General features: G+C 36.5%; 1 protein-coding gene across 5 annotated transcripts in view; it reads left to right on the top strand.

Moving 5' to 3' along the window:
• The window catches only part of cdh4 (cadherin 4, type 1, R-cadherin (retinal)), a 261,968-nt gene extending 248,596 nt beyond the window's left edge, over window positions 1-13,372 (top strand). For all 5 annotated transcript variants that reach the window (XM_051911720.1, XM_051911721.1, XM_051911723.1 and 2 more), the window contains 7 exons: window positions 1,058-1,311; window positions 3,711-3,853; window positions 8,304-8,540; window positions 8,818-9,051; window positions 9,513-9,652; window positions 9,800-9,964; window positions 11,887-13,372. In XM_051911720.1, the coding sequence (XP_051767680.1) occupies window positions 1,058-1,311; window positions 3,711-3,853; window positions 8,304-8,540; window positions 8,818-9,051; window positions 9,513-9,652; window positions 9,800-9,964; window positions 11,887-12,093 (1,380 nt within the window). In that variant the 3' untranslated portion in view covers window positions 12,094-13,372. The remainder of the gene's footprint in view (window positions 1-1,057; window positions 1,312-3,710; window positions 3,854-8,303; window positions 8,541-8,817; window positions 9,052-9,512; window positions 9,653-9,799; window positions 9,965-11,886) is intronic.
• Window positions 13,373-26,542: the final 13,170 nt, after the last annotated feature.

Genomic DNA, 26,542 nt, shown 5'->3' on the forward strand with positions numbered 1-26,542 from the left:
AATTTTCTTAATGCAAATTACCATTCCATAGGATGATCTTTTTATCAAAATCATGACAAGATCATTTACAACAACTAAAATCTCCATACTTAATATAGATTAAATCCTATTCAATTTAAGGAATCATAAAAATGATCATTTAGGGCGCGTTCACACTTGGCATGTTTGGTTCGATTAAAACGAACCCTGGTGCGATTGCTCTGTTAGTGTGGTTCATTTGAACATATGTGAACCTTGCCATCCGAGCCCTGGTGCGCACCAAACAAGCAGACCGAGACAGCTGAAAAGATGGGTCTCGGTCCGCTTCCAAACAAACTCTGGTGCTCAATGCACCAAACTCAATGAATACTTGACCTATACTGAGTGATATACCAGGAAAAACATATTTTGCATGGTAATGGAAGAAGCAGGACACTACACCCCAACACAGGTGAATATATATATATATATATATATATATAAAATTTATAATGCATACATTAATGCATACATATCTTTCCCTGCAATTTTATAGCCTGTATTGCTATAATATTTAAGAGTCAGTGATGTGTAACTTTGTGTATGCATATGTTTTGCACACTTTCTTTGACCATTTGCATGGTGGTGGTGTGTGTGTGCGTGTGTGTGCGTGCGTGTGCAAGAGAGAGTGATAGAAGCCCTCGGCATACTTTGGAAGTGTTACACAGCTGTCACGGTCACATGCGGTTCGGCACGCCACCTTTCTATCCACGGAACAGCTGATCCTCTCACACTCGTCTGCTCGTCAACTCCTCCTAACCATACTCCAGGGTTCACTTCATCTTCCAACTCAAACCGAGTCACCTTTCTGTTCCTCTTCTAACACTTCTGGAGTCTTTTTTAAGCCATTCAGCCTGACAGTGAAGAGTTTAATGTCTTTTAGGTGAAATGGTTTTTGCAGTTTCAGTGAATGGATTCACTGAATCATGTTTCCTTTAATAAAAAAGCTACAAGATCTAAAATCACCTTCACATTGTCAGAGCACAACCAAGTTCTTTGAAAGTTTAAGGAATCTTTGTGTTTGTGTGTTTGCGTGCAGCCAGTCGACTATGAGAGGAACGGAGCCTTCATGCTGATGGTGGTGGTGTCGAACCAAGCTCACCTGGCCAGTGGGATCCCCTCCTCGCCGTCCTCCTCTGCTAGTGTTACTATCACAGTGCTGGATGTCAATGAGGCCCCCGTGTTCCCGTCCAATCCTAAAATCATCCGCTTTGAAGAGGGAGTGCCTGCTGACACCACCCTGGCTACTTTCGCTGCACTGGATCCAGACCGCTTCATCCAGCAGACTATCAGGTAGAGAGGAATGACAGGAAGTGCTTTTGTCTGTCTGATTGAAACTCAGGATGTCAATCTTTGTGAGCGACAGTAAATGTCAATCATTTATGTTCTTACTTGCTCAAACACACACATGGGTCAATGAAAAAGTATGTCTGAGATAAAAATTCAGTTTAATTCAAAAGTGCCAAGTTGTGATTAACACTCTTTATATTCAAGTTGGTTTCACACATTTTTGAAAAATGTTTAAACTGATTTAATGATTCAATGTCAAGTAGTGTAACCATCAAGTAAAATGTAATACATTTTGAACACACTTGAGCATATACATCTTATTCTTTATTTTCAAAAAAGCTTTACTTTTAAATATTTTAGTTATATTTCTTAAGTTGTTTTACAAATACCAGGAATTTTTCGAATAATGAATATCATAAAGTTTTCTTGAATGTTACAGTACTCCATTTTACTGGCCTAAAAAAATACTGGCATAAAACGGTCAAAAATATGATATTTAATAATAATAATAATAATAATAATAATGACCTTTACACAATGTCAGGAATCCTCTCTGATATAATTTTTATGGCATGCTACATGTTGGTTATACCACACAGACTTTTTTTTTCAAATACTAACGTTTTAAATTATTTTTTTTATTATTCAGTTTTTCTTTATTGCAGTTACACTTTTTATTAACCTGTTAGCATTCCACTGTACCACCTGTGGTACAAACACCATTCAAAAGAGACCTTAAGAATGCTAGCCCCACAAAAATATCAAAATTACATTTTATTCAAAGATTGAACATGTATATTATAGAAGATGTGTATTCCAGTCATCGTCTGTTTTAAATTGCATTTAAATGTATTTATACTAAATTGTTTACAATAAGACAAAATAAATCAGTGTCATTTTACTGACATATATATATGTGTTCAGTTACACTCCGCATTACCTGAAAGCTTGTTTTTGTTCTGACATTTTACATTTTTATACACTTCATAAAAACAATATTGTTACTTAAATGCTTTCAGAGATTCAGAGTCTTATTGAATGATCAATTGACTCAGCGATGTTTATTGATCATTTAAATACAGCACTCATTAGCTGAGTGACACACATGAATAGCAAATCAACTAAGGTGTCCGCCACATAAATTGTAGTATATTCCACCCACTCTGTTCACTTTTCAATTTTCTGCTGAATCATGCTTTAAGTTTTAAAATTCCCATAAATCCATGAGGACTTTATTTGACAGGTGAGTTTAAGAGCCATTTTTATAGAAACCAGGCTCAAAACAAATCCATCACTCTCAGGTGCAGGCCAGCCCGGACTTTGTAAGCAAACACCAGAAGTACATGCAATTTCCATACCGTGCTGTATGTCAAGTGATCTAGCACGTATCGTTCGCACCATTAGCACCCCTGGGAGCAGCTAAATGCTTTTAATTGACTCTCTCCTGTTCTAGTCCCTTGGTTGTGCCTGGGTTGCCAAGCAACAGGGTGAAAGGTCATTGAGTAATGAGCCGAACCATTCCCCACACTACTGCTTCTATTGTGTCTCTCCTTCTCCCTCTCTCTCTCTATCAGTCGTTCACGCTTGATCTCTCTTGATTTCTTTTTTTTTTCCATGACTCAAAAGTGTGCGGGCAAGATGCCAGCTTGAAGTATTGATCCAAAGTTTGCCTCCATGCACGTTCACTCACACACTCGGGGGACCTTCACTAGACTTGCTCCATAGATCACTGTGTGCAAGGAACAGTCCAATCAATACAGTCCACACTGTGGCGCTCTCGCTCTCTGAATCTATCAATGTTATAGGCTCAAATAAGTCACAGGGAAGTGCTTAGCAAACAAAAGGCCCTGACAAACAAACAACAAAAAGAGTGGGCTTGATTATTAGCAGTATAGCTATACATAAAATTAGCAATATAATATATAGCGTTCAAACACCAGTAGCAGTCAATGCAGTCGCATTCTTACCAACTTTGAGGTCTGGTCTGGCAGATAAATAGGCTGTAACTGTTTTTAACTTTAGTGTTTTGGATTAATAGTGCAGAAGCCTGATACATTACCCAATAATATATAGAAGAAAGATTATGTGTCACATCTGTGATTTGATTGAGTGTAAATGTTTCCACATCTCTCCGTGCAGATCCATTGATCAGAACAGAGCCCATGCTGCGACTGAATGAGGGACATATCTTAATAATCCACATGCTATATCTTCATAACAGGCTAAATATGATTTTAACAGCATTTAAATGGATTGATGATCTCAAAGTTCTACATTATTACCCTCAGCCATACTGTTACAGCATAAATTATGATTGAACGTTGAGCTCTATACAGCGTCTTGCGGATGCTTATGGATTTTTATCCGGAGTAATCTGATGAACAAATGCTTTTGGCCTTCAGGTACTCGAAACTGTCAGATCCAGCCAACTGGCTGAAAATCAACAGGACCAACGGAAGGATCACCACCACGGCGGTGTTGGATCGTGAGTCGCCGTATATGAAGAAGAATATATATGAAGCAACCTTTTTGGCCGTGGATAACGGTAAGAAAGTTGGAAAGTTTGAACGAAATCAAAACTTTGAGTGTGTGTCGATGCATTAAAGGTGCTGTGTATGAAAAAATGGATTTGAACGACTGGGTTGGTCAGCTTGGAGAAAGGTTGGTTAGCTTGAACTTCATTTGTCCCACAGAGCAAAAAAGCTGTTCACAGCCTATCGATTCATAACCTATCAGCACTGGGGCATTTTTCTATTCTGATTGGATTTCATTCTCATGCTCTATTCAACCAAGAAGGTGTTCCAACAAAGCTGCTGTACAATCACAGTTGATTTGCTTGTCAATTTTTACACAAACTTTCTCAAATGGAGAGATTAGATTGCTTAACACAAGGAGTTGCTTCACACCCTCAGAAAACTTTAGGAAATCAGACCATGTTTATCCTTGTTGCAGGTGAACCTGTATTTAATGTAGTCTAGGTCATTTATTTTACCTCGTATAGTTTTGTTACTGGTTTTTGAGGATGAGGGGTTCTCACACCTACAGTACAAGCTAATCGTAATTTGAATTCAAGTACAGTCAAGCTATTGTTTTCAATCAGAAAATAGCTATACTACCAGCTTAAAAAAGTAGCTAACTACATTGAAATTATGGGGCAATATGTTTATATAAATACTGTAAAATTTGATCAGAACAATTTATTTTTGTTGGCATAAAAAATGCCAACAAAAATAAATTGTACTAAGTCAATGTACTGTGTTTACAAAAACATAGTACATTGACTTAAAGCTGTGAATTTTTTAACCTGTTCATTCACATGAACCGCCCAAACAAACCTATTCACTAAAATGAATAAGACTATTGAATGCTGCATATAAGAGAATACAGTCTGAATTAAACAATTCACTAGAATGAATCAGACTTTCCAGTGCTTAAATATATATTAGAGGGGACAGTCTGTATGAGAAGTCTAGAATGAAATGGATTTTCCGAATCTACCAATGCGACCGAACTGATTCGCTAGAATTAATCAGACTTTTGAATGCAACATATGAAAAAAAGGGTTGTTTGGGACAAACCAGTTCACCAGAATGTATCATATTTTCAAATGGATCATATGGATCATATGACGGGGTCATATGATGCTATTTTAAAAGTTCATTATTTTGTTTATTGGGTATAATACAAACCCGATTCCCAAAAAGTTGGGGCACTGTACAATTTGTGAATAAAAAAGGAATGCAATAATTTACAAATCTCATAAACTTATATTTTATTCACAATAGAATATAGATAACATATTAAATGTTGAAAGGGAGACATTTTGAAATGTCATGCCAAATATTGGCTCATTTTGGATTTCATGAGAGCTACACATTCCAAAAAAGTTGGGACAGGTAGCAATAAGAGGCCGGAAAAGTTAAATGTACATATAAGGAACAGCTGGAGGACCAATTTGCAACTTATTAGGTCAATTGGCAACATGATTGGGTATAAAAAGAGCCTCTCAGAGTGGCAGTGTCTCTCAGAAGTCAAGATGGGCAGAGGATCACCAATTCCCCCAATGCTGTGGCGAAAAATAGTGGAGCAATATCAGAAAGGAGTTTCTCAGAGAAAAATTGCAAAGAGTTATCATCATCTACAGTGCATAATATCATCCAAAGATTCAGAGAATCTGGAACAATCTCTGTGCGTAAGGGTCAAGGCCGGAAAACCATACTGGATGCCCGTGATCTTCGGGCCCTTAGACGGCACTGCATCACATATAGGAATGCTACTGTAATGGAAATCACAACATGGGCTCAGGAATACTTCCAGAAAACATTGTTGGTGAACACAATCCACCGTGCCATTCGCCGTTGCCAGCTAAAACTCTAAAGGTCAAAAAAGAAGCCATATCTAAACATGATCCAGAAGCGCAGGCGTTTTCTCTGGGCCAAGGCTCATTTAAAATGGACTGTGGCAAAGTGGAAAACTGTTCTGTGGTCAGACGAATCAAAATTTGAAGTTCTTTTTGGAAAGCTGGGACGCCATGTCATCCGGACTAAAGAGGACAAGGACAACCCAAGTTGTTATCAGCGCTCAGTTCAGAAGCCTGCATCTCTGATGGTATGGGGTTGCATGAGTGCGTGTGGCATGGGCAGCTTACACATCTGGAAAGGCACCATCAATGCTGAAAGGTATATCCAAGTTCTAGAACAACATATGCTCCCATCCAGACGTCGTCTCTTTCTGGGAAGACCTTGCATTTTCCAGCATGACAATGCCAGACCACATACTGCATCAATTACAACATCATGGCTGCATAGAAGAAGGATCCGGGTACTGAAATGGCCAGCCTGCAGTCCAGATCTTTCACCCATAGAAAAAATTTGGCGCATCATAAAGAGGAAGATGCGACAAAGAAGACCTAAGACAGTTGAGCAACTAGAAGCCTGTATTAGACAAGAATGGGACAACATTCCTATTCCTAAACTTGAGCAACTTGTCTCCTCAGTCCCCAGACGTTTGCAGACTGTTATAAAAAGAAGAGGGGATGCCACACAGTGGTAAACATGGCCTTGGCCCAACTTTTTTGAGATGTGTTGATGCCATAAAATTTAAAATCAACTTATTTTTCCCTTAAAATGATACATTTTCTCAGTTTAAACATTTGATGTCATCTATGTTGTATTCTGAATAAAATATTGAAATTTGAAACTTCCACATCATTGCATTCCTTTTTTATTCACAATTTGTACAGTGTCCCAACTTTTTTGGAATCGGGTTTGTAGAAATTATGTTTTATTAACAAAGTTCGGAAGGAGCACGTTCAGATAATCTACCCAATCAGCACAAGGAGGCTTATATATAAATAGCCTACTCACCTCTGTCCCAGGACAGTTTTCCACCATCCCTCCTCCACCCTAATTCCTCATTCTCAACCGTTTCTGAGTACTCTGGGTTCGGGCCACATTCTGGGCTCTGAGCCAAAAACGCATACACATCTATTCGATTATATATAAGTGTGAACTCGTGAGTAGGTTAACATGCTTTAATGTTCAAAAAACAATATTTTTCACATACTGTACATTATTGCAGTACCTCTATTACTAGTCTCTCTTCCAAAAAGCCCAGTGCGCTCTGATTGACCAGCTGATCCAGTGCGTTGTGATTGGCCAATCACCTGAAGCAGTGGGTGCAGGACACTATAGTTCATTTATGTAGGTGAGGATAGCAAAATAAACTGTGACATATTATACCCAAGAATTCTTCATACAGTGGACTACCAGTAAAACTGATAAAAAATTTGGAACCAAATATTATTCAGACACTTTGACTTGATCATGTTTTGCTTAAGTGTTATCTGACATAATTAAGATACATTTTTTTCTGACAGTTTAACTCTGAGATCTTGTCATATTTTATTAAAAAATGTTTTTAAACTATAGTGAATAAACTGTATTAATGAATGAAATGTTCAAGGTGTCTGAATAAATTTTGGTTTGACTGTATGTCGGAAATATAACGCCACTTACCATAATTGCAAACTTCAGCTTCCAAGGCTTCTTTCTTTGTGTATGTCTTTGGGTGGGCATTATGCTAATATTTCACATTGTGATGGAGAAGTTTGTGGACATAAAAACTGGACTTCGATTGGGGCGTTTGTGGGAGACTATAAGCTTTGTAACTTTGCAGATGTTATACATGTACAAACAGATAAATTACACACTTTAGGAAAAGAAAAACATTAAAAAGCATCATATGACCAGATATTGAGTTTCTATCACGGTTTATTTGCATGTTTGTTTTTAGTCAAACTCTATGAAAATAAGAAACTAAAATTGCTTATCAGAGTATTGCTTCACAAGCTCAGAAGACTTCAGGGGAGGTTGGTATGATTAGGAAATCGACTAATCTATCTGCCTGTCTTGGTGTGATTTTCCCAGAAGTTTTCAAAGGTGTCTGTAGTGGCAGGCTTTGTCAGTCGTCCTATCTGAACAAAGGCATATTGGCCTAAATCAATAAGTCTTTTGGGACTGGCGCTTTGTCTAGCAGCTGATACAGATGTCCAGGGTTGACGGGTTGTATTTTGGACTCACATCGGACCTTCTAATAACAGAATTTGACAGAATCAATCTTTATAATATGTAGCCTGTTACTCAGTCAGTGCTTTGGGAATGATACAGCCGTGTTTTCCACAAATGCACCTCGTCTGTGATGGCAGACTGTGTTGTGAGAGCCAGTATGTATATATCTGGCCTCTGAATGCTATGTTTTGTCTTTGATTCACGCACAGCCGTAGGGAGCAGATGTGTCTGTTTCTTCAGGCAAAGTTATTACACATATCTGTCCTCTGAGAGAGCCCAGCTCTATTAAAGAGAAAACAGCTTTGTGAAATATTTATGTGCAGTTATCATTTCTTATATCTGACACAACTGAGAGTTTTCAGGACAAATACATAAAGTTTACAACCATAACCCCTTGACTATCATTATCCTCTTTTTGTCTCATAGGTTCCCCTCCTGCCACAGGAACCGGTACTCTCCAGATTTATTTGATAGATGTGAATGACAACGTGCCTGTCCTGGTTCCTCAAGAGGCTCTGGTTTGCGAGAGGTCACGACACGGCTATCCAGTCAACATCACAGCTTCGGATTTAGATTCAGAACCCAATGCCGGCCCATATGTCTTTGAGTTGCCCTCTTACCCCTCTTCTGCCCGCCGTAACTGGACCATTTCACGCCTGAATGGTTAGATATGGATTTTACAGATTGCAAATTCAGAGTATTTCAAGGCTTTTAACACTTCAACAGGTCATTTTATCTCTAGTTAATAAAGCTGAATAAATTGCGAAAGGTGTTTTACAAATAAATTGAATTGAAAATGTTTCTCTTCAGGCTAATACAGCTAACATTAATAGTCGATAGAAAAAAAGATAATATTCAAATATTTGACTTTGGCCTTAATACAGTGACAGTATAAAAGCCAAATGTTTAATTTTAGGTTTAACTTTATATCTCTATCTAGGGAATTATGCCCAGTTGAAACTGCGGATCCCGTACCTGGAGGCAGGCATGTACAGAGTTCCCATTTTAGTTTCCGACTCCGGAAACCCTCCCCTGTCCAACACCTCCATCTTGAAGGTGAAGGTGTGTCCCTGTGATGAAAACGGAGACTGTACTGTGATCGGGGCGGTGACTGTGGCCGGGCTGGGAACTGGAGCTATCATCACCATCCTCATCTGTATCATTATACTGCTCAGTAAGTGATGGATGGATCAGAGGACAGATTGATGGTTTGATTTATAAATGGATGGATGATTAAATCAGAGAATGCAGCAAAACCAAATCTTCACAACATCAGTAAATTGTGATTAATAACCTTTCAACCTGTCATTTAATATTTGATTATTCATTTTCATTTAACTGTCAGTCAATGTTTTCTCAGCTTTATGAACCTCTCGGCTTTATATTATATTATATATACACACTGTTTTGGTAAGCATAAGAGTCTTCTTAGAAAAATCTTACTGACCCCAAACTTCTGAACGGTGGACTAACACATATTACACATATATTAGTTATATATAGCCAGAAATTGTTTTGTTTGGTCATGTTTTATCTTGCCTAGGGCATCAAATAAGTCTATACTGCCACTGATGCCCCCTCAAAATTAGAAAATAGGTACATGATGCCCCATGTATGTGTTTTTTTTTTTTTTAGGTATGGTTCTGTTCTTTGTGGTGTGGGTGAAACGAAGGGAGAAGGAGCGTCAGACAAAACCCTTATTGATCGACCCTGAGGATGACGTCAGAGATAATATTCTGAAGTATGATGAAGAGGGAGGAGGAGAGGAAGATCAGGTAAGTGTCAAACACGCCATGCTTTTATCGATTGATGAGTCAAGGCTGTTTTTAAATTTTCACTAGTTTGCTGCTGCTTTGTCTGCTGCAAGAGCATTTCTGACCTTGTTTGAGACTTGCACTGGTATATTTTTATTTCTGTTGCAGGACTATGACCTGAGTCAGCTGCAGCAGCCCGAGTCTCTAGATCACATAATGAGCAAGCCGGCAGGTGTGCGGAGAGTGGACGAAAGACCCGTTATCCTAGAATCTCAGTACCCTGTTCGGCCAACGGTACCACACCCAGGGGACATCGGGGAGTTCATCATTGACGTATGCTTCCTCTGTTTCTTATCATGAAGATAATCTAGTTAGGCCTTAGGTTTGACTAATGCCTGCAGATGGGCATAGGAAATACATTTTTAATTCACAAAGAGATTGGAAAGCTGTACTTAAAAGGGTCATTACAATTTTCTTCCCTGAGGTCTGCATATAATCTTAGTTTATTGTGGTAGAAATAATTTAGAATTTGTTTTTCATCACAAACTTGAATCTTCTGTCTGACCTTTAGAATCAAATGGTTTGTTTGTTGCATCTGCGCTTTTAAGAAACGTCTTTTGAGCAAAGAGAGAAACAAAAAAAAAAAGATTGTAAGTGGACTTCAGACAAGAAAATGTAATCAATTCTGTGCTGAAAAGTGGTGAATGAAGTGTGATTAAAATGATCAACAATCTTGTTAAAAAATGAACTTCAGCTTCTCATTCCCAACCCTATGCTGCTATAAAGGGTTAGTTCACCCAAAAATGAAAATTGTCATTAATTACTCACCCTCATGTCGTTCCACACCCGTAAGACCATCGTTCATCTTTGGAACACAAATTAAGATATTTTTGATAAAATCCGATGGCTCAGTAAAGTCCTTTATCGCCAGCAATAACACTCCCTTTTTCAATGCACAGAAAGGTACTAAAAACATACTTAAAACAGTTCATGTGACTACAGTGGTTTAACCTTAATATTATAAAGCGACTTTATTCAACAGTATCTAGTGATGGGCGATTTCGAAATCAGTGGTTCAGAGCGCGTATCAAACTGCCAGAGTCACGTGAACTATTGAATTTTCCGAACACATAGGACATAACGAAGCCTCGTTTACTGAAATCATGGTATTTTGGCGCTCTGAACCACTGATTTAAAACAAATGATTCGTATAGCTTTGAAGCTTCATGAAGCAGTGTTTTGAAATCACCCATCACTAGATATTGGGGAGTAAAGTCGATATTTTGTTATTTTTGGCGCACAAAAAGTATTCTCGTTGCTTTATAATATTAAAGTTGAACCACTGTAGTCACATGAACTGTTTTAAATATGTTTTTAGTAGCTTTCTGGGCATTGAAAAAGGGAGTGTTATTGCTGGCGATGCAGGCCTCACTGAGCCATTGGATTTCATCACAAATCTTAATTTGTGTTCTGAAGATGAACAAAGGTCTTCAAGTGTAGAACGACATGAGGGTGAGTAATTAATGACAGAATTTTCATTTTTGGGTGAACTAACACTTTAAGATATTTAAGATAAACAGGTGCTACAGAAGAATAAACAGCACAAGTATTTATATAAATTCGCACATTTGATGGAATAATAGGAATAATCTATCCCCGTTTGTCCTTATTTCCTCACCATGACTGGGACAGTGTTATTTTTTCAGTATTTTCAATAATATTTTCAGTTTTCATTAAAATTTTAAAGTTTTAGTAATTTTGTCGTGTGCGCTTGTCATTTTTATATTTCTATTTAGCTTTAATTTATTGCAGTTTTACTAATTTTATTATTTAAGTTAGTTGCCAAGACCACATTTCTCATTTTCTTTTAAGTTTTTAATCTAATTTATATTTTATTTTATTTTAGTTTTATACCAATTACCAAAAACGATTTTGAATAGTTTTAGTTAATGAGAACAACACTGCACTGGGCGAACAAAGTTTCTGATCCATCGTTGACAACTACACATCATTGCCTGATGTGGGAAAGAATGAAAAATGAGTCATTTTTGCAGCTTAGTTTCAACAAATGGTCATTTTTCACAGAGAAGGAAGTTACAGTGTGTTTTCACAGTGCATCAAGGTCTTTCATCTCAAACGATCGAGAGAAATTTGATTCCTCCTGATGTGACCTCTTTAAGCACTTTACAGCGGTAGCTTTTAAAGTGTTTTGTTCCACCAGCCTTGTCTCATGTTTTCTCTCTCTGTCATATTAGGGTCTGCGCGCGGCAGATAATGACCCCACCGCTCCTCCCTACGACTCCCTGCTGGTGTTTGACTACGAGGGCAGCGGCTCTACAGCGGGCTCCGTTAGCTCCCTGGACTCCTCCAGCTCTGGGGAACAGGACTACGACTACCTCAATGACTGGGGTCCTCGCTTCAAAAAGCTGGCGGACCTCTACGGAGGAGGGGGAGAGGACTGAAGTCGGGAACTAGAGGAAGACGGAGGGGAACAGAGAGGGCCAGGAGGGACAATTGGCTTCTCGGATGTTTTATCGAGAAGCCGTACGCCAAGCCTCCAACGTGGGCTGATTATCTCTCAACAAAAGTTCCTCTGCACGCTACGGAGGCATTGAGAGGGGAGGATATTGCCCTGCAGCCTGCTCTGGACCTTTGCTGCAATCCACAAGTATTTTACGGCTTTTTACAATATTTCGCATTGTGGTTTCTTCAGTGTTGTTTTGTCATTCCTCTCGGACCGCCTAGAGGCTCAAGATGGAAACGTGTTGCAACGGAGGCGGCGAACTCTCAGCGTGCGGGAATAAAAAAAACGAGTGCGCACGCTCGTTTTTTTTTCCCTTTGCTTTATCACTAAAGAGAGTTCCACACACTTTTTCTCTCAACTTGAATTTCAGTAGAACAGAAGCACTGTTGTTGATAAAGTGCCTTTTGTGGTGTGTTTTGTATCGGACTCCTGCAATCTCAGGGTCGGTTGCCATTTTGAAAAGTTTCTTCTGTTGGGCACACACTCCCCCGTTCCTGTATGCCCCTCTCGACTACCTTTTGCTTTCCTTTCATCCCTGCATTAAAGGTGCACAACACCTCTTTGATTACTATGTGGAAAACAAACAAAGGAAACAGAGAATGTTTTGTCAAAACTTTTGTTGATAAACACAGGACTCATTTTCCCTTAAGAAATCTCATTTTCCCTTGATGAGAAATTGGAACGTATGAAGTACAGTGATCCAATTCGAAAAATCTTTTTTTTTTTTTTTTGGTTTTTGTTTTTTTAAACTTGACCGACCACGACCATATAATGTTATGTTGTATAATGGTTGTGTAAAAAATCAAGGTCTTTATTTTTTAAAAGAAGAAAAAAATATTACTGGAGAATGCCTTTTAGCTCATACTCTTGCCTGCCTTGTACGATTTTGTGTTGCGTTTCCAATTTGTAAAGGTAATTTAGGCATGACAAGTTGCCAGACAGTGAGACTAAAAGTGATGGCTGAAGAAACCCGACTCTAAAAGGACTGCATCAGAAGAAACCTTCTTTTTTGTCTTGAACATTCCCCTTTTCTAACTTTATAAGTTGATTAAAATATTATACGTGCATGACTTCTTTCAAAACAATGTCTCAAATCTCTCGCACTTGTTCCTCTGTGGTCAGAATGTGAAAAGTAGTTGGCAAAGAATATACACCATACGGAATAAATATAATCTGAAAAAATAAAAAAGCAAACAAAAAAAAAAAAGATTCAAAAATGTTTAAAATGCTGTAAAATACTTTTTTTTTAAAACATTTGCTGCTCTTCAAGCTCAGAGTTGGGCTAAATGATAGTGTCTGGGCCTGTTTGGTTTTTGTGTGTACGAGTGTGTTTGTCTATATCCTGCAGGATTTTTAAATTCTCTTTTTATATGTTTGTCTTTTGTATTTTTTTCTTAAGTTTTACGTTCTATTCTTTGGCTATGAGAAATGCAGCAGCGTTCATTTTTTGTCTTATCTTGCGGAAGAAAGTGTGTCTCGTACGTTCTGTCCCTGGATAATGGTTAAAACCTGCATTGCAGAGAAGCTTACAATCATGCCTGCTCCACCATTCAGTGTAACTGATTTCTCTTTCCATTCATCTCAAATATTGGATGTGCTTTAGAGAATAAACAATCACAGTTTTGTTAAAAAAAAAAAAAAAAAAAAATCGTGAGAAATTCTCAGTCTCTGTCCTGTCCATAATAGGTTCATGTCTCTTTTATTCTCCCTCATACTTCCATGTTTCTTTCAGCTGCTTGTCATAATATCTTCTGGGCATGAGTGAGCATTGCTTCACACCATTAAGTGACAATTGAATTTTGCTGATATATCGAGTATGGGATTTCTGATTAAGCCACAAAATCAGGCCATTTTAAAATGGCAGCATGATAATCATTAGAACTTCTGAATTTCCATGCATTACCATTAAATTAACATTGACTTAACATAACTTTGGACGACTGCTCCTCCTACACATTTGCCTTCAGAAGCATTAATAATGAACCACTCTGTCCAGTGATGACAACACTTAGAAAGTTTCCCAGCCTTTTTACATGTATTTAAATGAGCCATGAATTTCTTTCCCATAACCCAGTGAAAGGTCAGTGTACTCAAAGGGCATATGGCATAATTAAAACATAAGGCCACCACTAATGACGATTCTCTGGGAGGGGATTAAAGCTAAAGACCATAAAAATTTAGGAAATTACAATTGAGTAATGAGATTAAAAATGTAAGAGTGAATTCTCTTGAGAGATTTTACAGTTCCAACTGAATTAATCAACTGATTTTGTTGCAAATAATTTAGTTTTATGCTTAATTTTTACTACGACTATCAAACAATTTAACAACATTATAATTGAACTAACTGCATGATATATTGATTAAATGAATTGCACATTAATATCTGTTGAGTAAAATGAAGTTAAAAGTTAATATCACCTTGAGGCATTTAGGGGCCATCCACTCAGGATAGGTCTTTTATTGTATCTACAATATTTATTAATTGTTTATATACACATCAGACAGACATCTTTTGTCTGTTGCGTCACATCTTGTTTTTTAAAGCATCTTACGCCATGAGCACCACATTTTGTCATGATCAAGCAGTTCAGTTCTGGCAGGTCACATCAGTCAAGCTCGCATCAGCTGACTCCCAGGTGACTCACGTCTACCTATAGGAATACGACACCTATTTGGTTGTTAAGTCTGACGTCACGCGGCAGCGCTTCCGGGTCCAAACGCTCTATCTCATACCACAAGAAAAACAACAAACGGTGCTAATATACACACACAGTGTGGTGTAATACTACAAAAAAAATTTGTTGAGGCTTGGACCCAGAAACGGCGTTCCTAAAGTCATGAATTCACAAGCGGATAGGTAGTTGAAGTCAGTGAATGACACATTTTTAAACTTTTTTATGGAATAAAATGAACTAAATTCACTGCCCTTATATTTAGAATACAGTGAAAGTGGCAATAAAATGAAGGGAAAAACTGTATGGTTTAGACTCTAACCTCTACAGCGTCTCCACAGTCTTTTTTGGTTCTGATCTCATTTATTAACCTCTTGCCCATTTTAAAGACAGATACATACTGACAGTTTATCAGTGCTCTTCTATTTGTTTCAATCAGTACAACTCCAGCTCGCAGCCTCCCTTTCTCTCTCTGCTTCTCGGTTACGCATTGCATACTAATGGTGAATATGTTCTGTTTTATCTGTTCTTCATGTACCAAAATTGTGTATGAGTATCTCTTTGCGGTTTCAGTAAGTCAGCACACAGAGAGAGTGAGCAGAGACACCAGAGAGAGTGAGAGCTGTAGGGGATTGGAACTCTCTGCGGCCGTGTCTATCAATTAGTGCTCTGATTAATCCCTTGCTTTAATCTCATCAAGCAGAACACTGCTAATTACCCACAGACGAGAAGAGAGAGGGATGAAGAAAGAGCAAAACCGTAAGAGCATGTGTCATTATATGCAAGAAGGAGTGGTAATAGGGAAAAGTGGGGGAGCTAAAAGTAAAAGGGAGAGAGATCATACAAGATGGCATCTATGTTTGGAGGAAGACAGTGAAAACCAATGGCTTTTGTCGAACAAGAAAATTAGAATAATGTACTAATGTAATATACAGACTTATGTTTAAGTCGTGTTTTATACAATTTAATCAACTAAAGTAGGATTAAAGGGTTAGTTCACCCAAAAATGAAAATTCTGTCATTTATTACTTACCCTCATGCCGTTCCACACCCATAAGACCTTTGTTAATCTTCGGAAAACACAAATTAAGATATTTTAGTTGAAATCCGATGGCTCCGTGAGGCCTTCATATAGGTAGCAATGACATTTCCCTCTCTCAAGATCCATAAAGGTACTAAAAACATATTTAAATCGGTTCATGTGAGTACAGTGGTTCAATATTAATATTATAAAGCGACGAGAATATTTTTGGAGCACAAAAAACAAAACAAAATAACGACTTATTTAGTGATGGCCAGTTTCAAAACACTGCTTCAGGAAGCATCGGAGCACAATGAATCAGTGTATCGAATCTGCTGTTCGGAGCGCCAAAGTCACGTGATTTCAGCAGTTTGGCGGTTTGACACGCGATCCAAATCATGATTCGATACGCTGATTCATAACGCTCCGAAGCTTCCTAAAGCAGTGTTTTGAAATCGGCCATCACTAAATAAGTTGTTATTTTGTTTTGTTTGGCGCACCAAAAATATTCTCGTCGCTTTATAATATTAATATTGAACCACTGTACTCACATGAACCGATTTAAATATGTTTTTAGTACCTTTATGGATCTTGAGAGAGGGAATGTCATTGCTCCCTATGTAGGCCTCACTGAGCCATTGGATTTAAACAAAAATATCTTAATTTGTGTTCCGAAGATCAACGAAGGTCTTACGGGTGTTAAACGGCACAAGGGTGAGTAATTAATGACAGAATTTTCATTTTTGGGTGAACTAACCCTTTAACGTGATTTAGTTTGGACACGTTAAAAGGATAGTTCACCCAAAAATTAAAATTCTGTCATCATTTACTCCTCAAGTTGTTCCAAACATGTATACATTTCTTTGTTCTGCTGAACACAAAGATATTTGGAAGAATGTTTGTCACTAAGCGAATCTCGCCCCCCATTCACTACAATAGTAGGGGGAAAAAAATACTATGGCAGTCAATGGGGGGAAAGATCTGCTTGGTTACAAACATTCTTTCAAATATCTAATATTTTTCAAATTAGAAATGTATACAGGTTTGGAACAACTTGAGGGTGAGTAAATGATGACAGAATTTTTATTTTTGGGTGAACTATCCCTTTAAGACAACGTACAGGTAAAATCAAATAATATCAACCTAATTAAAAAATAGGCCATTACAATATACAAACACAAATGCTCTAGCAACAAGACAAACACTTAAATATTAATATTAATTATATTAATATTAATACTATAGTTCTCCTAGGTCATTTTCGATAACAGATGAAATATGGCGCTAGTTGCATTTGTATTAAATGAGAACGTGAATCTGATCAGAGACACACGAAAGTAGCACCGGTTTCAGTTACTCAGATAACAGTAACAATATTCAGCATTGTCATGAACAGAAAATATTAAGAAATGTGCTCTGATCCATAGTAAAACTAAATAAATATAGATAGAGATCAGTGGAAATATCTAACTGCTCAATGCTGCGATTGACCTATCACAATCAAGAATTTTAGAGAACTTATTTGTGAACAAATGAGGTAGTCTAGTTTTGTGAATTCAATTCCCTATTCATTTGTAATTACATGGAAAGGAATAAAAATATCTTATTTTGTGTAAAGGCCTGCAGGTTTGGAATGACATTAGATAGAATTGATAGAATTTTCATTCTGAGATGAAAAATCCCTTAATAATGGCTCCTATTATTTTTAAAGAAATGTGTTTAAATGAAGCTAAAAGATGAATTTACTTTGTACAGTCAGTTTTCAGGCAGCCAAGCCACGGCGGCAGGAAAATATAGTAAGGCACTGATGGATTGTTCTCTCCCAAATACAAACTTAACAGGTGGCTTGCGGCCAATGTTGTGTATGTTATTAATAAAGTTTGCCCTTTCAAATACACTTAAACATATTTTTCATTTACTTATTAAAGGCCTAGATTTCCAAGGCCATGAACGAGAACAAATCAATTTGAAAATGATTTGGAGAGTGTACCTGTGTACAATACTGAATGGGGTGTCTTAATTGAATGTTTACAGGTAAGTGCTGAGAGCATCCTGAAAAAACTAAATCACTTTGCGGCTTTGCTGACTCGGCTATTCTATTGTGAGATGCAAGTCAACCACAGAAAGCTATGTAAGCTATGTAAATAAATGGAATACAAAGACGCCTTGCAGTTTATTTGTCAATGTCTGCTGTAATGGCCATCCATGTTTCACTAAACCATCATTCAGCATTTTAAGTACATTTACTGTGAAGTAGATTGTAATATTTCATCAACAATGAAGACAGCATGTCACTTTTGGACACTTAATTATTATTTAAGACAATTTATCAGATTACTACCCAGTTACATTTGGCAGCTGGTAACTGTTTTGCTAGCATAACACTGAGATGGAACTAGTCACTAGGGTGATGTTTAAATCCTGATTCAGCAACATGACAATCCATACCGAAGTCAAAACGCAGCATTAGCAGAACTCTGAAATCCCTCTGGGATGTAAAGTTGGTTCTTCCCACAGTGGGCGTGTCTCAAGAGATACAACTAATTGGCTGTGGCCAAACATACAATCTCTGTGGATCTGGATTCTGTTGTTACATATACATTTCAGCTGGAAGATGTCATACTGTTCTATTTCAATAACATCATCTTGCTGAGTCTGATGAATTACATTTAGTATATTTTGGGTTTTTGCAGGGAAGTGAGCGATTTGACGTCAAATGCAGTAGAAAACAATGGCCTACAAGAAGTCTGCTGAGTTTTAAGAATCAGGGAAAAACTTGGGTGAAGTCTTAAAACAAAATGGTGTAATCTGGGAATCATATTAGTCACGTGAAGATGTACAGTAGGAAAACTGACAAAACTAAGTTTGAAAAGGGAATAAACAATAGGGATTTCAGCGGATAAACAATGCTATGATTTGTTTTGTAGATATAAAATTATCTACATAAAAGCTTATGATCTAAGCTTGACCTGAATCTGTAATGGATTTTATTGCTTCAAAGTGCTTTTCCTGGGGGGCAGCATGCTCACGACATGTTTTTAGTATGGTGCAGGTTTTGTTTTAGAAGCTTTCACTGAGTCATCTAAATGGGAACCTCATTTGCATGATTACAGGTAGACGAACATCTCTAAATGGTCTAAATCAGGGGTCTCCAACACGTCGCTCACAACCAGTGGCTCGTGGCCTGATTGGAAGTAGCCCGCCAAGGCATACTTTTCATCCAATCAGACTGAACTAATATAGACAAATATAGAACGAATAGACAAGTAGAAAAAGAGAATATACAGGATAGACCTAGTGCGTTTGCTTTATATTTTTCAACCAAAGTAGTATCTCAGTATAATGTTTCATATCTATCTGAAAAAAAAAAAAGTTGGATTTTCCTTTGGCCCATTTCTGTTTGGTATATCCCCATAATCAAAGACAGACTAACAATAAAGCAGTGGTGTAATGTAACGAAGTAATAATACTTTGTTACAGTACATAATTATTTTTTGGGTGAATCTGTACTTTACTTGAGTTTTTATATTTCTGTCAACTTTTACTCCACTACATTTCCTAAATAAAATGTATACTTTTACTCCGATACATTTTCCCAAAGCATTTTCGTTACTTACTATAAAATAAAGTCGGAAGAACAAAGACTGCAAGCAAGCATGTGCAAACAAGTGCTCGCACAACCGTGGTTGATTTCATTTTCCGGGTTGCGTCCGTTGCTGGAGCGGCTGAGAAGAGTGCGCTGTCATTATACAGTACGAGAGCGGCCTCTAGAGGCGAAATAAAAACTATCACTGATGCTCGTAGAGTTTGTTTTGACACGTGACATGAGGCTGTGCGCTGCACATAGCGCGACACTTCAAAAACGGATTTAAAAAAACGGTATGTTATACAGTGTACACTACAGTACATGTTTTCATAACATTATAAAGTATTTAGTTTGTTGACTAGATGCTGCAAGTGAAGAACAGTAGTATGTTTGCCGTCGAGGCTGAGAGGATGCTAACATTAGTAGTTCCTCAAGCGGTTAAAACAATGTGACAAAAACACCAACTGTTTAATGTCACGATTGTTACCATTCATTTGCATTAGTTTATATCCATTTGTTCGCTGTTATGCATTCGTTATCTAGCGAAGCTGCATATTTAAACTGTGTCCTCATCATGCAGTGACAGAAACATATCAAATCAGAAATGTATTCGATTTCAGTTCTTTTTTTTTTTTATCGCCACTGTAACACATTTTGACTAGATAATCATCAAGTTTTCTAAAATAGCAAATAATGTGTGAAAGTATACATATAATAGACCCATGCCTTTGTGTGTAAAGATGGTTATTTTCTGTCCAGATATATATGAAATGGTAACACTTTACAATAAGAGTCCATTTGTAACATTAAATAAGGTTAATAAAAGTATTGTTCATTGTTAATTTCAACATTTACATTTTAAAGTTGTCTCTTACATTAGTTATAATGCACTATGAATTAACATGAACGATCAATGTATGATTAATATATATTTTTTATATTTAAAAATTACAATAAACATTTAGCCATTTTTTTAATTCAAAGAAACAAAATGTTAGAAAGAGTTAAAACTGAACACAATCTTGCTGCTCAAACTGTTTATAGAACAATTTTTAATAATATTTTTTTTTGTATTTTACATTTACTTGTACTTTTACTTTCAATACTTAAGTACGTTTAATAAAAAAAAAAAAAAATACTTTTCGTACTTAAGTACAAAAAAAAAAAAAAAATCACATACTTTAAAACTTTTACTCAAGTAATATTCTAAACAGTGACTTTAACTTCTACCAAAGTCATTTTCTGGTAAGATATCTATACTTTTACTCAAGTATGGTTTGAGAGTACTTTATACACCACTGCAATAAAGGCCACATTTGGTGGTAACCTAAGAATAAGTGTTTTAACAGGGTACACCAGCTGAAGTATTTTAAAATGTACTTCTCTCACCTTATATGCAACATTTTTAAGCAGCAATGCATATTTCCACTCAATGCACTCAAATTTAGGTTGCCAGTGTTTTAGTAGATATTGGGCTGTATTCTGTTAGTAACTTCCTAATACAGTAATTGTTCCATTTCCTGTCAGTAATAATAACTCCTTTAATCGCAACATCAGGTCTAAGACTCAGGTCTCCTTATTCACATTTCCTTTAAACATTTAAACTGGATGGTATAGCATCGAACACTATACAATATCCTTTAGGGATTATTGGAATATTATACCTTTGAATTTTTTTTTTACATAGGTATACATGTTCCCATTTTCATTAAATAACTGTTTATATATAAAACCATTATCAACCCCTTTTTTGAAACAAAAAAATGTTTTATGTTTAAACGTTATATGCCTGTTATTCCAATTATACATTTGTTTGGAGAAAAATTATATAAGCACCCACGAGAGTAGCACCTGTCTGTGAATATTACTTAAACTAATTGGAATCTTACTGAGAAAAGCAATCGCATCCATTTTTTCAAAGATTAGATTAGGAATTGAATACTACATTTTATTTTTGTATTGAAAGTAATGCTTAATCTATCTATTCTTTAAAATTGTATTTGAAGTGTGTGGTAGATTTTCCCCTACGCACCTGACTTAAAGGATAGTTCACCCAAAAATGAAAATTTGATGTCTATCTGCCTACCCCCAGGGCATCCAAGATGAAGGTGACTTTGTTTCTTCAGTAGAACACATATGATGATTTTTAAGTCCAACCGTTGCGGTCTGTCAGTCTTATAATGCATGTCAATGGGAACTCAATCTATAAGATCATTTCACTAGATAAGACCCTTATTCCTCTTCTGGTATCATTTAAAGCCCTTTGAAGCTGCACTGAAACTGTAATTCTGACCAGAGAATAATCCTTATAAACTGATTGTTTCGTGTCTTAGGACATCAATGTGTCGTCACGAGCCGCAGGGTTTAATTTGGATTTGTCTGTGCATGTTTTTTTGACTCTTATAGATTGAGTTCCCATTGACATGCATTATAAGACTGACAGACTGCAACGGTTGGAGTTAAAAATCATCATTTGTGTTCTACTGAAGCAACAAAGTCACCTACATCTTGGATGCCCTGGGGGTAAGCGGATAAACATAAATTTTCATTTTTGGGTGAACTATCCATTTACCTGTTTACCTGGGGCGTCTCCTAATCAACACCCGAGCGTCTACGGGCGACACTCAATAATATTTATACTCTAGCACTGCGTCTCCTAGTCGACAACTGCTGCTTCAAGACGGTCAACGTCTTGACCCTTTTGAACACTATCACTTGGGAATAAGGTCTTTAGTGTTCCCTAACTTGCTGCGCAGCAATAACCAGATAGACTCCAGACTATGCCTTAGAATATGCTTTATTCATGGCCGGAGGACCTCGTATCAATCAAAGAGAATCCCACCAGCAAGAAGAATTTATTAGAACAGTTTATATAGGATAGGAGCATGGCAAAGCATTCTACAATATGATTGGTTCTTCATATGTCAAATCCTCATGTTACTAGGTAAAGCAAGATCTGCCCAAATCATTTGTTTATTAGTTCGTGGTTATTCAATATCATGTGGCTATTATATTTAGATAGTTTTCTAGCTGTCCCTAAATATCATTTCCACTTTTCTTATTTTTGGACATGATTCAGACACACACTGACTTAGGCCCAAGGTTTGAGAACATTTAGGTTTCAAAAGCATATAAATGTTATTCCTGCAAGAAAAAAGAAATGCTAGTTATGATTAATTAAAAAAAAAAAGTGCTGAAGTCAAGCACATTTAAACCTCTATTACCAACCAAATTACTTAAGGTAAATATACATTAATATCAAGAACTTCACTATTTTTCGAAGGGAACAACTCACATTTGTTTAAATTTAATTTTAACCCTGAAACCAATGAAAACTTATTCAGTCTATCACACTTTTAATTGCTAATGAATCTCCAACAAACATTGTTGTATCATCTGCTAACTGACAGCATTTTATTTCTCTTTATAAAATCCTAATTCCAGGTAAATGATACTTGTTTGAGTCATTGTTTGAAATACAAGTGAAAAAAAAAAAAAAAATTGGGCATCCCGGCCTTATGCCTCATTCTAAAAGAAATCCGGGGGTAGTGCTATTTGTATGTTTTACTGAGCTATTACACCCATTAATATAAAGTATAAATGGCCTTTTAAAAAAATAAATAAATCCAGTCTAAAACATACATTTTTCAAATGCTTTATAAAAATCAACAACAAAAATATATTTATAAAACCTTTACTATCAATATACTCATTAGAATCAATTAAATCTAGGACCAAATGAATATTACTTCTTGTATGTCTGCCCTTCATAAATCCTGATTGGCAATCATCTATAATTTTTTCTAAGCATTTTTCTTTTTTAATCTTTCTGAAAAAATAATAGCAAACACCTTAACATCATTAAGCAATGCAATAGGAGATTTCATGAGGAATGGGAGAGTGAGTTTTTCTTTACAAATGTAGGCAAAAGATGTGTGTGCCTATTTTGCAGCGTGAGCAAAAAAACTCTTAGCTTCTCTTGGTCACTATAATCGTGATATGAAATTTTCAAATCATTTTATCTCTAGTTATGATGCCCTATAAAAACTGTTTCTGTTCTTTTCTCTGACATTAAAGTGTGACGTGTACACAAAAACACTTTCACTTTCAGTTAGGATTGTTGTTAATTTGAGAGTTATGATACATTAATTTTAGCTCTCAAATGTAATAAGGTTGGAGACCCCTGGTCTAAATGGTCTGGATGATCAGGATATTTTAAAACCTAAAAGTAGTCATTATGATAAACCATCCCTCCTGAATCAGTGCTTTTCATTGCCAATATTTTAGTGTATGTAATGTACTTGTGTGAATATCTAAAAGTGGTCTTAAAGCAGTAGAACAAGCATTTAGGAGATATGCTGACTCAAGTAGGCCCGGTGAGGCACTTTTGGATGTTCCGCAATTGAGTTTGATACAATAATTTTCTGTCCATGAAACTGCGATGGGAAATCAGTTTGCTCCCCGCATATCCAATATTCATATGTATGATTTAGAGCAACTTCAGTCCTGGAGGGCCACTGTCCTGCAGAGTTTAGCTCCATCCCTGAAAAAAAAAAAACCCTCACCTATCTGTAGCTTTCTTGACCTTGATTAGCTGGTTCAGGTGTTTGATTAAAACTAAACTCTGCAGGACAGAGGCCCTCCAGGACCGAAGTTACCTATCCCTGATTTAGAACAAGCATCTGGAGCAGGTTATAACAAACACCTGGTTGTAAGAATGACCTTATTGAAAACGGCCTTACAACACAGAGAATGCTTAAGAACATTTAGGCGGCTACTTGAAAAATAAACTTGCTCCATTGCTGAAATTACTTTTCTTTTCAGCTGACATCATCAAGTCCATCACTAATCCCCACCCCTCCAATGACCTGTCATATAGAGAGCATTTTTCACAATCCAATCAATTGCCATAATTAAAAAAAATCAAGTCTTGTCCTACTTTTCTTCTCACTGAATGTCCTTTTTCTCTCAGAAATATATCACATTTTGTTAGTAAAATGAGTTGCAAATGTGAAAACTTTTGTGTTTACTTTAAAGCTTTTAGATTGAGGAGATAAACTACTTCACAAAAAAAAAAAAAAAAAAAATAGACAGTATCAGTGTTTTATATTGGGACAATATCCAAAAAAATTATAAACCTTATGCCTTTTGTGACGACCTTTCTTTTTCTACAGTTTAATTACATTCTATAATTAACACTTATTTGAGGTAGGAACAGCACTTTGAAGTAATAGCCATGCTTCAAAAGGAACATGGAGTCTTCTGGTTCATAGTTTTGGAATGGACAAAAAAGGAAACAAGAATAATCACTTTAGAACAACACGTTCACAAATCTTCTATAGCCCTTATTTTCCGTTTGGAGTTTGAGAGACCCTTAAGTCCCATTTAGCTTAAAAAAACAGAGCTGCCTAAAGTTGGTACAGGGTAATACTTTTTTATACTTTTGTATTAGTTTTATGAGTACCTATATGAGAATGGATTATAAACAAATTAGGTGTGTTCTTGCTGGGGTCAAACACACGTAACATCACATAAAAAGTACATTATGAACAGTGCTTTGTAGTAACAGAGCGTTATTATCTGTCCTTTAGGTTTTAGTTAGGTTGGGAAATTTGATAATATCAGATAAATCAACACAGTTATTTACATTAGCATGGTGAGGAGAATCTGGCAACTGAGAAGTAGAATGGTTGAGAAAGTAAATGATGGATATTGAAGCCCCATACCAATTTTCCTAATGGTCTGAATGAATTACTTATAATTTCATGGATTATGGGGTAAGAAACTATTTTAGGACTTCAATTATTAAGCAATTATAAAATCCCATCTTAGCTAACATTTCAAGAAATTCAAGCAATGTTCAAGCAATAAATTCAATGTTGTTAAATTCATTCTCACATGCTGTAGTGCTTATACATGTGACAATTCTTATGCAATCACATTTGCATTAGCAAAAAATACACTTCATAGTTTAATTTATGTAAAAACGTATGTATTGTTTTTACATGCATCTTAACTGTCATGAAGCTAAACCTTATAACAAACTCATTGTTTTTTCCATAGATGACATCTAAAGATTATGGATTTAAACTCTTAATCCTAATTCTAATAAACAAGAAACTTACTTGTAACTTCATAATGCTTAAAGTCGACATGAAACGGAAGTTGCGATAGTCTTTTCGGCTTCTAAAACAAGAAAAAAATGTGGAGAGGAACTTGATTTTGTCCATTGGGAATTGATTGGATTGTTGTGGTTTGCTATTGCTGTGATGTCATGTGAGTGACAGGTTTCCCCACCCCCTCGCACCAGTAAACATTTCATCAGAGAAGAGATTTTGCTGCGAGAGGGAGGAAAAGTTATTTTGATTAAAGATTATGATGGCACATGTATTCAAAAAATAATGATGTGCACAGATAGATCATTTATAATAAATACTGCAATATTCCATTAAAAAATAAAATCCAATTTGATGTCATGGTGACTTTGAAGCTAGAGTTCGTGACCCCAGTCATGTCTAGAACATTTTGCTCTTTTTTTTTTTTTTTGACCGCACTAAGTGATCACTAGTGAACAGCAGCTGTTGGACATTATCAACGCAGCTAAAGCTGACAATTTCCATGGGCAGACAAACAATTACCATTAGGTAGAGCTGTGGCTGCAGTGGTACGTGACATGCTCAGACATGTGGTATCATCCAAATGAAAATATCTTGTTTATCCTTCCAGCTGAGACGCAGCTCATTAGACAGATAGAAATCAGCAAATTTACAGATCCGCTGTTTATATTCAATGTCAAATCTTCAAGTTTCCATCCATTACAGACAGAAACATTGAGCAGGTGTTCATTTGCGGTTGCCTGTGTGTCCTGAAAGCACCATCCTGAGAGAATTTTCTTCATTTGAAGTATAAATTCACCAGCAACTTTGAGAGTGGGATAACGATTGATTGTCTGTGTGCTTGCTTGTTTGTGTACGTTGCATCTCTGTTAATGGTTCCTTTTTTATCTGAGAACAGTGGGATCCATTAAATAGGACCAAAATAACAGTGGAGAGGCACAGTATTTATTTTTTTTGCCTGCACATTGTTGATGACAGAGCCTTTCCTG

The sequence above is a fragment of the Ctenopharyngodon idella genome, chromosome 11 (genome assembly GCF_019924925.1).
Source record: "Ctenopharyngodon idella isolate HZGC_01 chromosome 11, HZGC01, whole genome shotgun sequence".
Lineage (NCBI taxonomy): Eukaryota > Metazoa > Chordata > Actinopteri > Cypriniformes > Xenocyprididae > Ctenopharyngodon > Ctenopharyngodon idella.